This window comes from Anomaloglossus baeobatrachus, unplaced genomic scaffold (assembly GCF_048569485.1).
Source record: "Anomaloglossus baeobatrachus isolate aAnoBae1 unplaced genomic scaffold, aAnoBae1.hap1 Scaffold_2692, whole genome shotgun sequence".
Lineage (NCBI taxonomy): Eukaryota > Metazoa > Chordata > Amphibia > Anura > Aromobatidae > Anomaloglossus > Anomaloglossus baeobatrachus.
Window position 1 is genome coordinate 104,925 of NW_027442205.1, and position 20,023 is coordinate 124,947.

The window sequence follows — 20,023 nt, forward strand, 5'->3', positions numbered from 1 at the left end:
ATGACGTGGAGTCAGGACAGCGCCGTACACACGACAATGACGTGGAGTCAGGACAGCACCGTACACACGACAATGACGTGGACCGTACAGATGACGTGGAGTCAAGACAGCGCCGTACAGATGACAAGGACGTGGAGTCAGGACGGCGCCGTACAGATGACGATGACGTGGAGTCAGGACAGCGCCCATCACTGTAATGACAATCTTTGTCCCAGTCTTCTTTCAGGATGGTGCTGCACTCACCGCTCTCCATAAAATGTAAATAGAAAATCTTAAAATTCCTTTGTCCAAGTCCAATAAATAACCTATAATCATCCTATTATTCTGACAGTGACGCAGCCGCTCCCCTTGGTCCCTTTTATCCTGGAGTAAACATGGTGGATAACATTTCCTCAGAAGAGTCAGTAAACAAAAGCACATTGGACCCTCCTGAGACTCTCCCGAGAGGCAGCGTCTCCTCTGCCGGAGGGACGTAGGTCGCAGCCACGGAGGGGGTCACCAAATATAAGGTGTAAGGCACACAGCTGAGGTAGAAGTGCTGGTCGGGGTGGAGATACATCGGACACCTCGCAGGACCGGGGCGAGACGCCCATCCAGGACCGGGGCGAGACGCCCATCCAGGACCGGGGCGAGACGCCCATCCAGGACCGGGGCGAGACGCCCATCCAGGACCGGGGCGAGACGCCCATCCAGGACCGGGGCGAGACGCCCATCCAGGACCGGGGCGAGACGCCCATCCAGGACCGGGGCGAGACGCCCATCCAGGACCGGGGCGAGACGCCCATCCAGGACCGGGGCGAGACGCTCATAGGACTTCCATGTCTGTCACCTGGAGACTCGGTCACAGCACATAGTCCATAAATGGCGCAGCCGTCCCCAGACACAGCATCGCCAATCAGATGACGGCACTGAGCAGCATATCCGATTACACAAAGGTCTATTGCACATGCTCCATATATTCAAGAGGGGGCCCAGGAGGTGAGTGACCCCCAGGCTCAAGGTATCACATCAGCAATGAGCGTGCATCTCTGCACCAGCGGAGGATAGAGGGGAAGGGGCCAGGTTTCTCACATCAGATCATCCCCTCCCCCATCACTTTTTGGCATTGCAGGGAGGGGTCTGTGTTCTCTCAGTTCTGAAACCCTTTCAGTGTGACTGGAGCCTGAAACCAGATGTAGTCGTCGCTGTGGTCCGGGGCACCGTCAGCTCCGCAGCTGGACAGTTTGATGGTCAGCGTGTGGCCCCTGGTGGGAACCTTATAGTTGAGTTTGGGTCTAAACCAGTCTGTGGCACAGTCTCGATGTCCTTGTACCATCAGCACCAGGCTCATGAGCCCAGAAGAGCGCAGGTCACTGAACGGGTCAGCCACAAAGAGCGCGCGGAAGAGCTGGCGGAGACAGGGCCGTGGACACAGGCTCTGCTCACCGTTGCCCACGAGGATGCCCTCCATGTCTATCACATACAGCTCCTTAGGGCTGACCGGAGATCCTCCCAGCAGCAGCAAAACTCGGGGCACAGGTGTCAGCGTGAAGAAGACGTCCAGCTGAGATATTAACTCCTCCAAGTCAGCGAGAGCACGCTGGCAATGGCGGGAATCAGAGGCCTCCTTTATAGGCCTTCTCACAACCTCCTCACCATCCTGGAAACAGAGAAAGAGAAACCATGAGGACTCGGGCCGGGCCGGGGGCAGAGGAAGGCGCCGGCCGGGCCGGGGGCAGAGGAAGGCGCCGGCCGGGCCGGGGGCAGAGGAAGGCGCCGGCCGGGCCGGGGGCAGAGGAAGGCGCCGGCCGGGCCGGGGGCAGAGGAAGGCGCCGGCCGGGCCGGGGGCAGAGGAAGGCGCCGGCCGGGCCGGGGGCAGAGGAAGGCGCCGGCCGGGCCGGGGGCAGAGGAAGGCGCCGGCCGGGCCGGGGGCAGAGGAAGGCGCCGGCCGGGCCGGGGGCAGAGGAAGGCGCCGGCCGGGCCGGGGGCAGAGGATGGCGCCGGCCGGGCCGGGGGCAGAGGATGGCGCCGGCCGGGCCGGGGGCAGAGGATGGCGCCGGCCGGGCCGGGGGCAGAGGATGGCGCCGGCCGGGCCGGGGGCAGAGGATGGCGCCGGCCGGGCCGGGGGCAGAGGATGGCGCCGGCCGGGCCGGGGGCAGAGGATGGCGCCGGCCGGGCCGGGGGCAGAGGATGGCGCCGGCCGGGCCGGGGGCAGAGGATGGCGCCGGCCGGGCCGGGGGCAGAGGATGGCGCCGGCCGGGCCGGGGGCAGAGGATGGCGCCGGCCGGGCCGGGGGCAGAGGATGGCGCCGGCCGGGCCGGGGGCAGAGGATGGCGCCGGCCGGGCCGGGGGCAGAGGATGGCGCCGGCCGGGGGCAGAGGATGGCGCCGGCCGGGGGCAGAGGATGGCGCCGGCCGGGGGCAGAGGATGGCGCCGGCCGGGGGCAGAGGATGGCGCCGGCCGGGGGCAGAGGATGGCGCCGGCCGGGGGCAGAGGATGGCGCCGGCCGGGCCGGGGGCAGAGGATGGCGCCGGCCGGGCCGGGGGCAGAGGATGGCGCCGGCCGGGCCGGGGGCAGAGGATGGCGCCGGCCGGGCCGGGGGCAGAGGATGGCGCCGGCCGGGCCGGGGGCAGAGGAAGGCGCCAAGCAGAGGACGCTGGCAGTTACCTGCTGTCCCGTACAGAAGTGCAGCAGCTGCTCGTAGGGCAGAGGCAGCTGGTGCCGCTGGTGCAGGATGTGCTTCAGGAGCTCACAGGTGAAGCGGCAGCAGCTTTCCCTCGTTACCAGTCCAGGGAACACCACACACACGTCAGGATCGTCTCTGGAGCTGCGTCTAGTGGGGCGGGAGCCCCGGGGTCTGCAGGACAGCGGCTGAGGGTCCGGCTTCTCCATTTTCCATGCTAGAAACACAAACTCATGTCAATAACAGTATAAAGAACCCCAATAATTCCGGGGGATCACCAGTGTCCAATCTCGAGTCTCTAACTTCTGCTATCATCACATCAGATGAACATTAACCTATAACAAACGACTGCGCAGCGGCGCCTCCCACCAACGGCACCTCCCACCAACGGCACCTCCCACCACCGGCGGCACAACAGGGGCAATGCCGTTATCACAAACAGATTAGAATAAACTGGGAATAGAAGCGCAGTAGGGTCTTACCCGGTTTATACCGAGAGACGCAGAGGATTTACACTCACCTCGAGGAGTTGTGCCAGTCACAACTGCTGTATAAGCATGTGCTATATAGGTGAATTCTGCTGCAGCCCCCGTGGCAGATAACAGAGAGTAGTACAGAAGGGGGCTTTTAGCCGCGCTATTCACCAGACATCAGGACAAGAAGATATTCAATGTTCCTTTATTGTAGCTTGTGTCTACGCGTTTCTGGAGCCCTGCTCCCTTCATCAGGACACATAGCACAAAAGATGAAGGGAGCAGGGCTCCAGAAACGCGTAGACACAAGCTACAATAAAGGAACATTGAATATCTTCTTGTCCTGATGCCTGGTTATCACAAACAGTGATAGTACAACGAGGGGCAGCAGACGGGGGGGGGGGGTGGAAGGGACGCCGGAGGGGCAGCAGACGGGGGGGGGGGGGGGGGTGGAAGGGACGCCGGAGGGGCAGCAGACGGGGGGTGTGTGTGGAAGGGACGCCGGAGGGGCAGCAGACGGGGGGGGTGGAAGGGACGCCGGAGGGGCAGCAGACGGGGGGGGGGGGGTGGGACACCGGAGGGGCAGCACACCGTGGGGGGAGGGGTTGTTGGCGAGATGCCGGGCGCAGATGGAGGAGCCACAGAAGGGGAAGCCGGGCGCCAGGGACCCGGAGATGTTGTTATTGCATAGTGACAGAAGCCATACCGGCCCTTACAGTGATTACGTCCCTCGGCAGAACAAGCTGTATCAACCACACAGCCCCTCCTCAGAGGACCCCCCCCCACCTCTCCCAGCGGCCCCTCCTCAGAGGACCCCCCCCCCCCACTTCTCCCTGCGGCCCCCTCCTCAGAGGACCCCCCCCCCCACCTCTCCCAGCGGCCCCTCCTCAGAGGACCCCCCCCCCACTTCTCCCTGCGGCCCCTCCTCAGAGGACCCCCCCCCCACCTCTCCCAGCGGCCCCTCCTCAAAGGACCCCCCCCCACTTCTCCCTGCGGCCCCTCCTCAGAGGACCCCCCCCCCACTTCTCCCTGCGGCCCCTCCTCAGAGGACCCGCCCCCCCACTTCTCCCTGCGGCCCCTCCTCAGAGGACCCGCCCCCCCCACTTCTCCCTGCGGCCCCTCCTCAGAGGACCCGCCCCCCCACTTCTCCCTGCGGCCCCTCCTCAGAGGACCCCCCCACCTCTCCCTGCGGCCCCTCCTCAGAGGACCCCCCCCCACCTCTCCCTGCGGCCCCTCCTCAGAGGACCCCCCCCCACCTCTCCCTGCGGCCCCTCTTCAGAGGACCCCCCCCACCTCTCCCTGCGGCCCCTCCTCAGAGGACCCCCCCACCTCTCCCTGCGGCCCCTCCTCAGAGGACCTCCCCCCACCTTTCCCTGCGGCCCCCTCCTCAGAGGACCCCCCCACCTCTCCCTGCGGCCCCTCCTCAGAGGACCCCCCCCACCTCTCCCTGCGGCCCCTCCTCAGAGGACCCCCCCCACCTCTCCCTGCGGCCCCTCCTCAGAGGACCCCCCCCACCTCTCCCTGCGGCCCCTCCTCAGAGGACCCCCCCCCACCTCTCCCTGCGGCCCCTCCTCAGAGGACCCCCCCCCACCTCTCCCTGCGGCCCCTCCTCAGAGGACCCCCCCACCTCTCCCTGCGGCCCCTCCTCAGAGGACACCCCCCCCACCTCTCCCTGCGGCCCCTCCTCAGAGGACCCCCCCCCACCTCTCCCTGCGGCCCCTCCTCAGAGGACCCCCCCCCACCTCTCCCTGCGGCCCCTCCTCAGAGGACCCCCCCCACCTCTCCCTGCGGGCCCCCTCCTCAGAGGACCCCCCCCACCTCTCCCTGCGGCCCCTCCTCAGAGGACCCCCCCCACCTCTCCCTGCGGCCCCTCCTCAGAGGACCCCCCCCACCTCTCCCTGCGGCCCCTCCTCAGAGGACCCCCCCCACCTCTCCCTGCGGCCCCTCCTCAGAGGACCCCCCCCACCTCTCCCTGCGGCCCCTCCTCAGAGGACCCCCCCCACCTCTCCCTGCGGCCCCTCCTCAGAGGACCCCCCCCACCTCTCCCTGCGGCCCCCTCCTCAGAGGACCCCCCCCACCTCTCCCTGCGGCCCCTCCTCAGAGGACACCCCCCACCTCTCCCTGCGGCCCCTCCTCAGAGGACACCCCCCCCACCTCTCCCTGCGGCCCCTCCTCAGAGGACCCCCCCCCACCTCTCCCTGCGGCCCCTCCTCAGAGGACACCCCCCCCCACCTCTCCCTGCGGCCCCTCCTCAGAGGACACCCCCCCCACCTCTCTCTGCGGCCCCTCCTCAGAGAACCCCCCCCACCTCTCCCTGCGGCCCCTCCTCAGAGGACCCCCCCCACCTCTCCCTGCGGCCCCTCCTCAGAGGATCCCCCCCACCTCTCCCTGCGGCCCCTCCTCAGAGGACCCCCCCACCTCTCCCTGCGGCCCCTCCTCAGAGGACCCCCCCCACCTCTCCCTGCGGCCCCTCCTCAGAGGACCCCCCCCACCTCTCTCTGCGGCTTGTGCTTTCGTCATGGTCACATGACCGCCGTCCGCCTGTAACAAATCACCCACAGGTTGACAGAAGGCCCGAGCTCCGGCGAACACCAAGAGCAGCGGCTGCCGCACTGTGCGCATGCGCGACCTACATAGCTTCGGAGAAACCCAGCGTTGGTGCGGAGAAGTGCCCCGCCCCCTGCTGCCGCCGCTCCCCGCCCACCTCCTCCCGGTTCCCGCCGCCTTCTCTCCAGCCCCCGCCGCCTCCTCTCCAGCCCCCGCCGCCTCCTCTCCAGCCCCCGCCGCCTCCTCCCCAGCCCCCGCCCTCTGCTGCCGCCGCCTTTCCTCCCGGTTCCCGCCGCCTTTCCTCCCCAGCCCCCGCCGCCTTTCCTCCCCAGCCCCCGCCGCCTTTCCTCCCGGTTCCCGCTCCTTCCCTCTCTCCCGCACTCACCGCCGCTCCCGGGTCTAACTTCAAACTCTCAGCATCATTTCCTGTTTCGTCAGAGTCCCCGGGGCGTGTCCAGTGACGTCACATGACGTGCCGCAGCCCCGCCCTCCGCTCCCCTCGGTTATTCCCGGTTATGCCCGGTTTTGCTCCGTGTTCACACTCTCCGGTTTCTTACAGTTTTCGGAGAACAAACTTTAAAATATAAAATTATTTTTTCTTTTTCAAAGATACTGCGGAAATATCCTCAGAAAGTGATCATTAAATAATAAGAAATAAGTGTAAAATGTGAGGAGGAGGAGCGGTGAGCACCGGAACCGGAAACGTCACAGCCTCCGGATACCGGAAACACCCCACAAGACCCTCCGTATACCGGAAACACCCCACACGACCCTCCGTATACCGGGAACACCCCACACGACCCTCCGTATACCGGAAACACCCCACAAGACCCTCCGTATACAGGGAACACCCCACAAGACCCTCTGTATACCGGAAACACCCCACACGACCCTCCGTATACCGGGAACACCCCACACGACCCTCCGTATACCGAGAACACCCCACAAGACCCTCCGTATACCGGGAACACCCCACAAGACCCTCTGTATACCGGGAACACCCCACAAGACCCTCCGTATACCAGGAACACCCCACACGACCCTCCGTATACCGGGAACACCCCACACGACCCTCCGTATACAGGGAACACCCCACAAGACCCTCTGTATACCGGAAACACCCCACACGACCCTCCGTATACCGGGAACACCCCACACGACCCTCCGTATACCGAGAACACCCCACAAGACCCTCCGTATACCGGGAACACCCCACAAGACCCTCTGTATACCGGGAACACCCCACACGACCCTCCGTATACCGGAAACACCCCACAAGACCCTCCGTATACAGGGAACACCCCACAAGACCCTCTGTATACCGGAAACACCCCACACGACCCTCCGTATACCGGGAACACCCCACACGACCCTCCGTATACCGAGAACACCCCACAAGACCCTCCGTATACCGGGAACACCCCACAAGACCCTCTGTATACCGGGAACACCCCACAAGACCCTCCGTATACCAGGAACACCCCACACGACCCTCCGTATACCGGGAACACCCCACACGACCCTCCGTATACCGGGAACACCCCACAAGACGCTCCGTATACCGGGAACACCCCACACGACCCTCCGTATACCGGGAACACCCCACAAGACCCTCCGTATACCGGGAACACCCCACACGACCCTCCATATACCGGGAACACCCCACAAGACCCTCCGTATACCGGGAACACCCCACAAGACCCTCCGTATACCGGGAACACCCCACAAGACCCTCCGTATACCGGGAACACCCCACAAGACCCTCCGTATACCGAGAACACCCCACAAGACCCTCCGTATACCGGGAACACCCCACAAGACCGTCTGTATACCGGGAACACCCCACAAGACCCTCCGTATACCAGGAACACCCCACACGACCCTCCGTATACCGGGAACACCCCACACGACCCTCCGTATACCGAGAACACCCCACAAGACCCTCCGTATACCGGGAACACCCCACAAGACCCTCTGTATACCGGGAACACCCCACAAGACCCTCCGTATACCAGGAACACCCCACACGACCCTCCGTATACCGGGAACACCCCACACGACCCTCCGTATACCGGGAACACCCCACAAGACGCTCCGTATACCGGGAACACCCCACAAGACCCTCCGTATACCAGGAACACCCCACACGACCCTCCGTATACCGGGAACACCCCACACGACCCTCCGTATACCGGGAACACCCCACAAGACGCTCCGTATACCGGAAACACCCCACAAGACCCTCCGTATACCGGAAACACCCCACAAGACCCTCCGTATACCGGGAACACCCCACAAGACCCTCTGTATACCGGGAACACCCCACAAGACCCTCCATATACCGGGAACACCCCACACGACCCTCCATATACCGGGAACACCCCACACGACCCTCCATATACCGGGAACACCCCACACGACCCCCCGTATACCGGGAACACCCCACAAGACCCTCCGTATACCGGGAACACCCCACAAGACCCTCCGTATACCGGAAACACCCCACACGACCCTCCGTATACCGAGAACACCCCACAAGACCCTCCGTATACCGGGAACACCCCACAAGACCCTCTGTATACCGGGAACACCCCACAAGACCCTCCGTATACCAGGAACACCCCACACGACCCTCCGTATACCGGGAACACCCCACACGACCCTCCGTATACCGGGAACACCCCACAAGACGCTCCGTATACCGGGAACACCCCACACGACCCTCCGTATACCGGGAACACCCCACAAGACCCTCCGTATACCGGGAACACCCCACACGACCCTCCATATACCGGGAACACCCCACAAGACCCTCCGTATACCGGGAAAACCCCACAAGACCCTCCGTATACAGGAAACACCCCACAAGACCTGCCGTATACAGGGAACACCCCACAAGACCTGCCGTATACAGGGAACACCCCACAAGACCTGCCGTATACAGGGAACACCCCACAAGACCCTCCGTATACCGGGAACACCCCACACGACCCTCCATATACCGGGAACACCCCACACGACACTCCGTATACCGGGAACACCCCACAAGACCCTCCGTATACCGGAAACACCCCACATGACCCTCCGTATACCGGGAACACCCCACAAGACCCTCCGTATACCGGGAACACCCCACAAGACCCTCCGTATACCGGGAACACCACACAAGACCCTCCGTATACTGGGAACACCCCACAAGACCCTCTGTATACCGGAAACACCCCACAAGACCCTCCGTATACCGGGAACACCCCACACGACCCTCCGTATACCGGGAACACCCCACAAGACCCTCCGTATACCGGGAACACCCCAAAAGACCCTCCGTATACCGGAAACACCCCACACGACCCTCCGTATACCGGGAACACCCCACAAGACCCTCCGTATACCGAAAACACCCCACGAGACCCTCTGTATACCGGGAACACCCCACAAGACCCTCCGTATACCGGGAACACCCCACAAGACCCTCCGTATACCGGGAACACCCCACAAGACCCTCCGTATACCGGGAACACCCCACACGACCCTCCGTATACCGGGAACACCCCACAAGACCCTCCGTATACCGGGAACACCCCACAAGACCCTCTGTATACCGGGAACACCCCACAAGACACTCTGTATACCGGGAACACCCCACAAGACCCTCCGTATACCGGAAACACCCCACACGACCCTCCGTATACCGGGAACACCCCACAAGACCCTCCGTATACCGGGAACACCCCACACGACCCTCCGTATACCGGGAACACCCCACAAGACCCTCCGTATACCGGGAACACCCCACAAGACCCTCCGTATACCGGGAACACCCCACTAGACCCTCCGTATACCGGGAACACCCCACAAGACCCTCCGTATACCGGGAACACCCCACAAGACCCTCCGTATACAGGGAACACCCCACACGACCCTCCGTATACCGGGAACACCCCACAAGACCCTCCGTATACCGGCAACACCCCACAAGACCCTCCGTATACCGGGAACACCCCACAAGACCCTCCGTACACCGGGAACACCCCACACGACCCTCCGTATACCGGGAACACCCCACAAGACCCTCCGTATACCGGGAACACCCCACAAGACCCTCCGTATACCAGGAACACCCCACACGACCCTCCGTATACCGGGAACACCCCACAAGACCCTCCGTATACCGGGAACACCCCACACGACCCTCCGTAAACAGGGAACACCCCACACGACCCTCCGTATACCGGGAACACCCCACAAGACCCTCCGTATACCGGCAACACCCCACAAGACCCTCCGTATACCGGGAACACCCCACAAGACCCTCCGTACACCGGGAACACCCCACACGACCCTCCGTATACCGGGAACACCCCACAAGATTCTCCGTATACCGGGAACACTCCACAAGACCCTCCGTATACCGGGAACACCCCACACGACCCTCCGTATACCGGGAACACCCCACAAGACCCTCCGTATACCGGGAACACCCCACACGACCCTCCGTAAACAGGGAACACCCCACACGACCCTCCGTATACCGGGAACACCCCACAAGACCCTCCGTATACCGGCAACACCCCACAAGACCCTCCGTATACCGGCAACACCCCACAAGACCCTCCGTATACCGGGAACACCCCACACGACCCTCCGTATACCGGGAACACCCCACAAGACCCTCCGTATACCGAGAACACCCCACACGACCCTCCGTATACCGGGAACACCCCACAAGACCCTCCGTATACCGGGAACACCCCACACGACCCTCCGTAAACAGGGAACGCCCCACACGACCCTCCGTATACCGGGAACACCCCACAAGACCCTCCGTATACCGGCAACACCCCACAAGACCCTCCGTATACCGGGAACACCCCACAAGACCCTCCGTATACTGGGAACACCCCACACGACCCTCCGTATACCGGAAACACCCCACACGACCCTCCGTAAACAGGGAACACCCCACAAGACCCTCCGTATACCGGCAACACCCCACACGACCCTCCGTATACCGGGAACACCCCACACGACCCTCCGTTTACCGGGAACACCCCACAAGACCCTCCGTATACCGGGAACACCCCACACGACCCTCCGTATACCGGGAACACCCCACACGACCCTCCGTATACCGGTAACACCCCACAAGACCCTCCGTATACCGGGAACACCCCACACGACCCTCCGTATACCGGGAACACCCCACACGACCCTCCGTATACCGGGAACACCCCACAAGACCCTCTGTATACCAGGAACACCCCACACGACCCTCCGTATACCGGGAACACCCCACAAGACCCTCCGTATACCGGGAACACCCCACACGACCCTCCGTATACCGGGAACACCCCACACGACCCTCCGTATACCGGGAACACCCCACAAGACCCTCTGTATACCGGGAACACCCCACACGACCCTCCGTAAACAGGGAACACCCCACACGACCCTCCGTATACCGGGAACACCCCACAAGACCCTCCGTATACCGGCAACACCCCACAAGACCCTCCGTATACCGGGAACACCCCACAAGACCCTCCGTATACCGGGAACACCCCACACGACCCTCCGTATACCGGGAACACCTTACACGACCCTCCGTAAACAGGGAACACCCCACAAGACCCTCCGTATACCGGCAACACCCCACACGACCCTCCGTATACCGGGAACACCCCACACGACCCTCCGTATACCGGGAACACCCCACAAGACCCTCCGTATACCAGGAACACCCCACAAGACCCTCCGTATACAGGGAACACCCCACACGACCCTCTATATACCGGGAACACCCCACAAGACCCTCCGTATCCCGGGAACACCCCACAAGACACTCCGTATACAGGAAACACCCCACAAGACCCTCCGTATACCGGGAACACCCCAAACGACGCTCCGTATACCGGGAACACCCCACACGACCCTCCGTATACCGGGAACACCCCACACGACCCTCCGTATACCGGGAACACCCCACAAGACCCTCCGTACACCGGGAACACCCCACAAGACCCTCCGTATACCGGGAACACCCCACACGACCCTCCGTATACCGGGAACATCCCACAAGACCCTCCGTATAACGGAAACACCCCACACGACCCTCCGTATACCGGGAACATCCCACACGACCCTCCGTATACCGGGAACACCGCACACGACCCTCCGTATACCGGGAACACCCCAAAAGACCCTCCGTATACCGGGAACACCCCACAAGACCCTCCGTATACCGGGAACACCCCACAAGACTTTCCGTATACCGGGAACACCCCACACGACCCTCTGTATACCGGGAACACCCCACACGACCCTCCGTATACCCGGAACACCCCACACGACCCTCCGTATACCGGGAACACCCCACAAGACCCTCCGTATACCGGGAACACCCCACACGACCCTCCGTATACCGGCAACACCCCACAAGACCCTCCGTATACCGGGAACACCCCACAAGATCCGCCGTATACCGGGAACACCCCACAAGACCCTCCGTATACCAGGAACACCCCACAAGACCCTCTGTACACCGGGAACACCCCACAAGACCCTCTGTATACCGGGAACACCCTACAAGACCCCACGTATATCGGGAACACCCAACAAGATCTGCTGTATACCGGGAACACCCCACAAGACCCTCCGTATACCGGCAACACCCCACAAGACCCTCCGTATACCGGGAACACCCCACAAGACCCGCCGTATACCGGGAACACCCCACAAGACCCTCCGTATACCAGGAACACCCCACAAGACCCTCTGTACACCGGGAACACCCCACAAGACCCTCTGTATACCGGGAACACCCTACAAGACCCCACGTATATCGGGAACACCCCACAAGATCTGCTGTATACCGGGAACACCCCACAAGACCCTCCGTATACCGGGAACACCCCACAAGACCCTCCGTATACCGGGAACACCCCACAAGACCCTCCGTACACCGGGAACACCCCACAAGACCCCGCGTATACCGGGAACACCCCACAAGATCTGTATACCGGGAACACCCCACAAGACCCTCCGTATACCGGGAACACCCCACAAGACCCTCCGTATACCGGGAACACCCCACAAGACCCTCCGTATACCGGGAACACCCAACAAGACCCCGCGTATACCAGGAACACCCCACAAGACCCTCCGTATACCGGGAACACCCCACAAGACCCTCCGTATACCGGGAACACCCCACAAGACCCTCCGTATACTGGGAACACCCCGCAAGACCCTCCGTATACCGGGATCACCCCACACGACCCTCCGTATACCGGAAACACCCCACACGACCCTCCGTATACCGGGAACATCCCACACGACCCTCCGTATACCGGGAACACCCCACAAGACCCCGCGTATACCGGGAACACCCCACAAGACCCTCCGTATACCGGGAACACCCCACAAGACCCTCCGTATACCGGGAACACCCCACACGACCCTCCGTATACCGGGAACACCCCACAAGACCCTCTGTATAACGGGAACACCCCACAAGACCCTCCGTATACAGGGAACACCCCGCAAGACCCTCCGTATACCGGGAACACCCCACAAGACCCTCCGTATACCGGGAACACCCCACACGACCCTCCGTATACCGAGAACACCCCACACGACCCTCCGTATACCGGGAACACCCCACAAGACCCTCTGTATACCGGGAACACCCTACAAGACCCTCCGTATACTGGGAACACCCCACAAGACCCTCCGTATACCGGGAACACCCCACAAGACCCTCCGTATACCGGGAACACCCAACAAGACCCCGCGTATACCAGGAACCCCCCACATGACCCTCCGTATACCGGGAACACCCCACAAGACCCTCCGTATACCGGGAACACCCCACAAGACCCTCCGTATACCGGGAACACCCCACACGACCCTCCGTATACCGGGAACACCTTACACGACCCTCCGTAAACAGGGAACACCCCACAAGACCCTCCGTATACCGGCAACACCCCACACGACCCTCCGTATCCCGGGAACACCCCACACGACCCTCCGTATACCGGGAACACCCCACAAGACCCTCCGTATACCGGGAACACCCCACAAGACCTTCCGTATACAGGGAACACCCCACACGACCCTCCGTATACCGGGAACATCCCACAAGACCCTCCGTATCCCAGGAACACCCCACAAGACACTCCGTATACAGGAAACACCCCACAAGACCCTCCGTATACCGGGAACACCCCACACGACCCTCCGTATACCGGGAACACCCCACACGACCCTCCGTATACCGGGAACACCCCACACGACCCTCCGTATACCGGGAACACCCCACAAGACCCTCCGTATACCGGGAACACCCCACAAGACCCTCCGTATACCGGGAACACCCCACACGACCCTCCGTATACCGGGAACATCCCACAAGACCCTCCGTATACCGGAAACACCCCACACGACCCTCCGTATACCGGGAACATCCCACACGACCCTCCGTATACCGGGAACACCCCACACGACCCTCCGTATACCGGGAACACCCCAAAAGACCCTCCGTATACCGGGAACACCCCACAAGACTCTCCGTATACCGGGAACACCCCACAAGACTTTCCGTATACCGGGAACACCCCACACGACCCTCCGTATACCGGGAACACCCCACACGACCCTCCGTATACCGGGAACACCCCACACGACCCTCCGTATACCGGGAACACCCCACAAGACCCTCCGTATACCGGGAACACCCCACACGACCCTCCGTATACCGGCAACACCCCACAAGACCCTCCGTATACCGGGAACACCCCACAAGACCCGCCGTATACTGGGAACACCCCACAAGACCCTCCGTATACCAGGAACACCCCACAAGACCCTCTGTACACCGGGAACACCCCACAAGACCCTCTGTATACCGGGAACACCCTACAAGACCCCACGTATATCGGGAACACCCCACAAGATCTGCTGTATACCGGGAACACCCCACAAGACCCTCCGTATACCGGGAACACCCCACAAGACCCTCCGTATACCGGGAACACCCCACAAGACCCTCCGTACACCGGGAACACCCCACAAGACCCCTCGTATACCGGGAACACCCCACAAGATCTGTATACCGGGAACACCCCACAAGACCCTCCGTATACCGGGAACACCCCACAAGACCCTCCGTATACCGGGAACACCCCACAAGACCCTCCGTATAGCGGGAACACCCAACAAGACCCCGCGTATACCAGGAACCCCCCACAAGACCCTCCGTATACCGGGAACACCCCACAAGACCCTCCGTATACCGGGAACACCCCACAAGACCCTCCGTATACTGGGAACACCCCGCAAGACCCTCCGTATACCGGGATCACCCCACACGACCCTCCGTATACCGGAAACACCCCACACGACCCTCCGTATACCGGGAACATCCCACACGACCCTCCGTATACAGGGAACACCCAACAAGACCCCGCGTATACCGGGAACACCCCACAAGACCCTCCGTATACCGGGAACACCCCACAAGACCCTCCGTATACCGGGAACACCCCACACGACCCTCCGTATACCGGGAACACCCCACAAGACCCTCTGTATACCGGGAACACCCCACAAGACCCTCCGTATACAGGGAACACCCCGCAAGACCCTCCGTATACCGGGAACACCCCACAAGACCCTCCGTATACCGGGAACACCCCACACGACCCTCCGTATACCGAGAACACCCCACACGACCCTCCGTATACCGGGAACACCCCACAAGACCCTCTGTATACCGGGAACACCCTACAAGACCCTCCATATACCGGGAACACCCCACAAGACCCTCCGTATACCGGGAACACCCCACAAGACCCTCCGTATACCGGGAACACCCAACAAGACCCCGCGTATACCAGGAACCCCCCACATGACCCTCCGTATACCGGGAACACCCCACAAGACCCTCCGTATACCGGGAACACCCCACATGACCCTCCGTATACCGGGAACACCCCACAAGACCCTCCGTATACCGGGATCACCCCACAGGACCCTCCGTATACCGGGAACACCCCACAAGACCCTCCGTATACCGGGAACACCCCACAAGACCCTCCGTATACAGGGAACACCCCACAAGACCCTCCGTATACCGGGAACACCCCACAAGACCCTCCGTATACAGGGAACACCCCACAAGACCCTCCGTATACAGGGAACACCCCACAAGACCCTCCGTATACCGGGATAACCCCACACGACCCTCCGTATACCGGGAACACCCCATAAGACCCTCCGTATACAGGGAACACCCCACAAGACCCTCCGTATACCGGGAACACCCCACAAGACCCTCCGTATACCGGGATCACCCCACACGACCCTCCGTATACAGGAAACACCCCACAAGACCCTCCGTATACAGGGAACACCCCACAAGACCCTCCGTATACAGGGAACACCCCACAAGACCCTCCGTATACAGGGAACACCCCACAAGACCCTCCGTATACCGGGAACACCCCACAAGACCCTCCGTATACAGGGAACACCCCACAAGACCCTCCGTATACAGGGAACACCCCACAAGACCCTCCGTATACCGGGATCACCCCACACGACCCTCCGTATACCGGGAACACCCCACAAGACCCTCCGTATACAGGGAACACCCCACAAGACCCTCCGTATACCGGGAACACCCCACAAGACCCTCCGTATACCGGGAACACCTCACAAGACCCTCCGTATACAGGGAACACCCCACAAGACTCTCAGTATACAGGGAACACCCCACAAGACCCTCCGTATACAGGGAACACCCCACAAGACCCTCCGTATACCGGGAACACCCCACAAGACCCTTTGTATACCGGGAACACCCCACAAGACACTCCGTATACCGGGAACACCCCACAAGACCCTCCGTATACCGGGAACACCCCACAAAACCCTCCGTATACCAAGAACACCCCACACGACCCTCCGTATACTGGGAACACCCCACAAGACCCTAAGTATACCGGGAACACCTCACAAGACCCTCTGTATACCGGGAACACCCCACAAGACCCTCCGTATACCGGGAACAACCCATACGACCCTCCGTATACCGGGAACACCCCACAAGACCCTCTGTATACCGGGAACACCCCACAAAACCCTCTGTATACCGGGAACACCCCACACGACCCTCCGTATACAGGGAACACCCCACAAGACCCTCCGTATACCGGGAACACCCCACACGACCCTCCGTATTCCTGGAACACCCCACAAGACCCTCCGTATACCGGGAACACCCCACTCGACCCTCCGTATACTGGGAACACCCCACACGACCCTCCGTATACCGGGAACACCCCACAAAACCCTCTGTATACCGGGAACACCCCACACGACCCTCCGTATGCCTGGAACACCCCACAAGACCCTCCGTATACCGGGAACACCCCACAAGACCCTCCGTATACCGGGAACACCACACACGACCCTCCGTTTCTCGGGAACACCCCACAAAACCCTCCGTATATCGGGAACACCCCACAAGACCCTCCGTATACAAGGAACATCCCACAAGACCCTCCATATATCGGAAACTCCCCACAAGACCCTCCGTATACCGGGAACACCCCACAAGACCCTCCGTATACCGGGAACACCCCACAAGACCCTCTGTATACCGGGAACACCCCACAAGACCCTCCGTATACCGACAACACCACACACGACCCTCCGTATACCGGGAAACCCCACACGACCCTCCGTATACAGGGAATACCCCATAAGATCCTCCGTATACCAGGAACACCCCACAAGACCCTCCATATACCGGGAAAACCCCACAAGACCCTCCGTATACCGGGAACACCCCACAAGACCCTCCATATACCGGGAACACCCCACAAGACCCTCTGTATACTTGCTTTGTACCCTATGGGCTGAGCCTGCTGTAAAGGCCGCTGCTGCTTCATAGCCTATGGGCTGAGCCTCCTGTACCAGCCGCTGCTGCATTGTACCTTATGGGCTGAGCCTGCTGTAGCGGCCACTGCTGCATTGTACCCTATGGGCTAAGCCTGCTGTAATGGCCGCTGCTGCTTCTTACCCTATGGGCTGAGCCTGCAGTACCGGCCGCTGCTGCATTGTACCCTATGGGCTGAGCCTGTTTTAATGGCCGCTGCTGCTTAGTACCCTATGGGCTGAGCCTGCTGTAATGGCCACTGCTGCATCGTACCCTATGGGCTTAGCCTGCTGTACCGGCCGCTGCTGCTTTGTACCCTATGGGCTGAGCCTGCTGTAATGGCCGCTGCTGCTTCGTATCCTATGGGCTGAGCCTGCTGTATCGGCCGCTGCTGCTTTGTACCCTATGGGCTGAGCCTGCTGTACTGGCCGCTACTGCTTTGTACCCTATGGGCTGAGCCCCCTGTAGTGGCCGCTGCTGCATTTTACCCTATGGGTTGAGCCTGATTTACCGGCCGCTGCTGCTTTGTACCCTATGGGCTGAGCCCCCTGTAGTGGCCGCTGCTGCATTTTACCCTATGGGTTGAGCCTCCTGTACCGGCCGCTGCTGCTTCGTACCCTATGGGCTGAGCCTGTTATAATGGCCACTGCTGCTTCGTACCCTATGGGCTGAGCCTGCTGTATCGGCTGCTGCTGTTGAATTGTACCCTAGGGGCTGAGCCTGTTATAATGGCCGCTGCTGCTTCGTACCCTATGGGCTAAGCCCCCTGTACCGGCCGCTGCTGAATTGTACCCTATGGGCTGAGCCTGTTATAATGGCCACTGCTGCATTGTACCCTATGGGCTGAGCCTGCTGTAATGACCACTGCTGCTTCGTACCCTATGGGCAGAGCCTGCTGTACCGGCCGCTGCTGCATTGTACTCTATGGGCTGAGCATGCTGTACCGGCCGCTGCTGCTTTGTACCCTATGGGCTGAGCCTGCTGTAATGGCCACTGCTGCTTAGTACCCTATGGGATGAGCCTGCTGTAATGGCCGCTGCTGCATTGTACCCTATGGGCTGAGCCTGCTGTACCGGCCGCTGCTGCTTCGTACCCTATGGGCTAAGCCCCCTGTAGCGGCCGCTGCTGCATCTTACCCTATGGGTTGAGCCTGCTTTACCGGCTGCTGCTGCATCGTAGCCTATGGGCTGAGCGTGCTGTATCGGCCGCTGCTGCTTCGTACCCTATGGGCTGAGCCTGTTATAATGGCCATTGCTGCATTGTACCCTATGGGCTGAGCCTACTGTAGCAGCCGCTGCTGCTTCGTACCCTATGGGCTGAGCCCCCTGTACCGGCCGCTGCTGCATTGTACCCTATGGGCTGAGCCTGTTATAATGGCCGCTGCTGCATTGTACCCTATGGGCTGAGCCTCCTGTACCGGCCGCTGCTGTTTTGTACCCTATGGGCTGAGCCTGCTGTAATGGCCGCTGCTGCTTCGTACCCTATGGGCTGAGCCTGCTGTACCGGTTGCTGCTGCATTGTACCCTATGGGCTGAGCCTGCTGTACTGGCCGCTGCTGCTTCGTACCCTATGGGCTGAGCCTGCTGTACCGGCCACTGCTGCATTGTACCCTATGGGCTTAGCCTGTTATAATGGCCGCTGCTGCATTGTACCCTATGGGCTGAGCCTCCTGTACCGGTTGCTGCTGCATTGTACCCTATGGGCTGAGCCTCCTGTTTCGGACGCTGCTGCTTTGTACCCTATGGGCTTAGCCTGCTGTAATGGCCGCTGCTGCATTGTACCCTATGGGCTGAGCCTCCTGTACCGGCTGCTGCATTGTACCCTATGGGCTGAGCCTCCTGTACCGGCCGCTGCTGCTTTGTACCCTATGGGCTGAGCCTGCTGTAATGGCCGCTGCTGCTTTGTACCCTATGGGCTGAGCCTGCTGTATCAGCTGCTGCTGTTGAATTGTACCCTATGGGCTGAGCCTGTTATAATGGCCGCTGCTGCTTCGTACCCTATGGGCTGAGCCTGCTGTAATGGCCACTGCTGCTTTGTACCCTATGGGCTGAGCCTACTGTACCGGGTGCGACTGTTGAATTGTACCCTATGGGCTGAGCCTGTTATAATGGCCGCTGCTACATTGTACCCTATGGGCTGAGCCTGCTGTAATGGCCACTGCTGCATTGTACTCTATGGGCTGAGCCTGCTGTACCGGCCGCTGCTGCTTTGTACCCTATGGGCTGAGCCTGCTGTAATTGCCGCTGCTGCATCGTAGACTATGGGCTGAGCCTGCTGTACCGGCCGCTGCTGCTTTGTACCCTATGGGCTGAGCCTGTTATAATGGCCACTGCTGCATTGTACCCTATGGGCTGAGCCTACTGTAGCAGCCGCTGCTGCTTCGTACCCTATGGGCTG

At 61.4% G+C, this 20,023-nt stretch overlaps 1 protein-coding gene across 3 annotated transcripts; it reads right to left on the minus strand.

Moving 5' to 3' along the window:
* Positions 1-262: 262 nt before the first annotated feature.
* MAD2L1BP (MAD2L1 binding protein) lies at positions 263-6,134 on the minus strand. Of its 3 annotated transcripts, none has more exons than XM_075332260.1 (3): positions 6,068-6,134; positions 2,647-2,879; positions 263-1,639 (listed from the first exon to the last, which is right to left on the minus strand). In XM_075332260.1, the coding sequence occupies exons 2-3, from the start codon at positions 2,869-2,871 to the stop codon at positions 1,130-1,132; spliced, it is 735 nt and encodes a 244-aa protein (XP_075188375.1). In that variant the 5' UTR covers positions 2,872-2,879; positions 6,068-6,134; the 3' UTR covers positions 263-1,129. The 3 variants fall into 3 exon arrangements, with proteins under 3 accessions (XP_075188375.1, XP_075188374.1, XP_075188376.1); XM_075332259.1 differs by lacking the exon at positions 6,068-6,134 and adding an exon at positions 5,628-5,737; XM_075332261.1 differs by lacking the exon at positions 6,068-6,134 and adding an exon at positions 3,183-3,316.
* Positions 6,135-20,023: the final 13,889 nt, after the last annotated feature.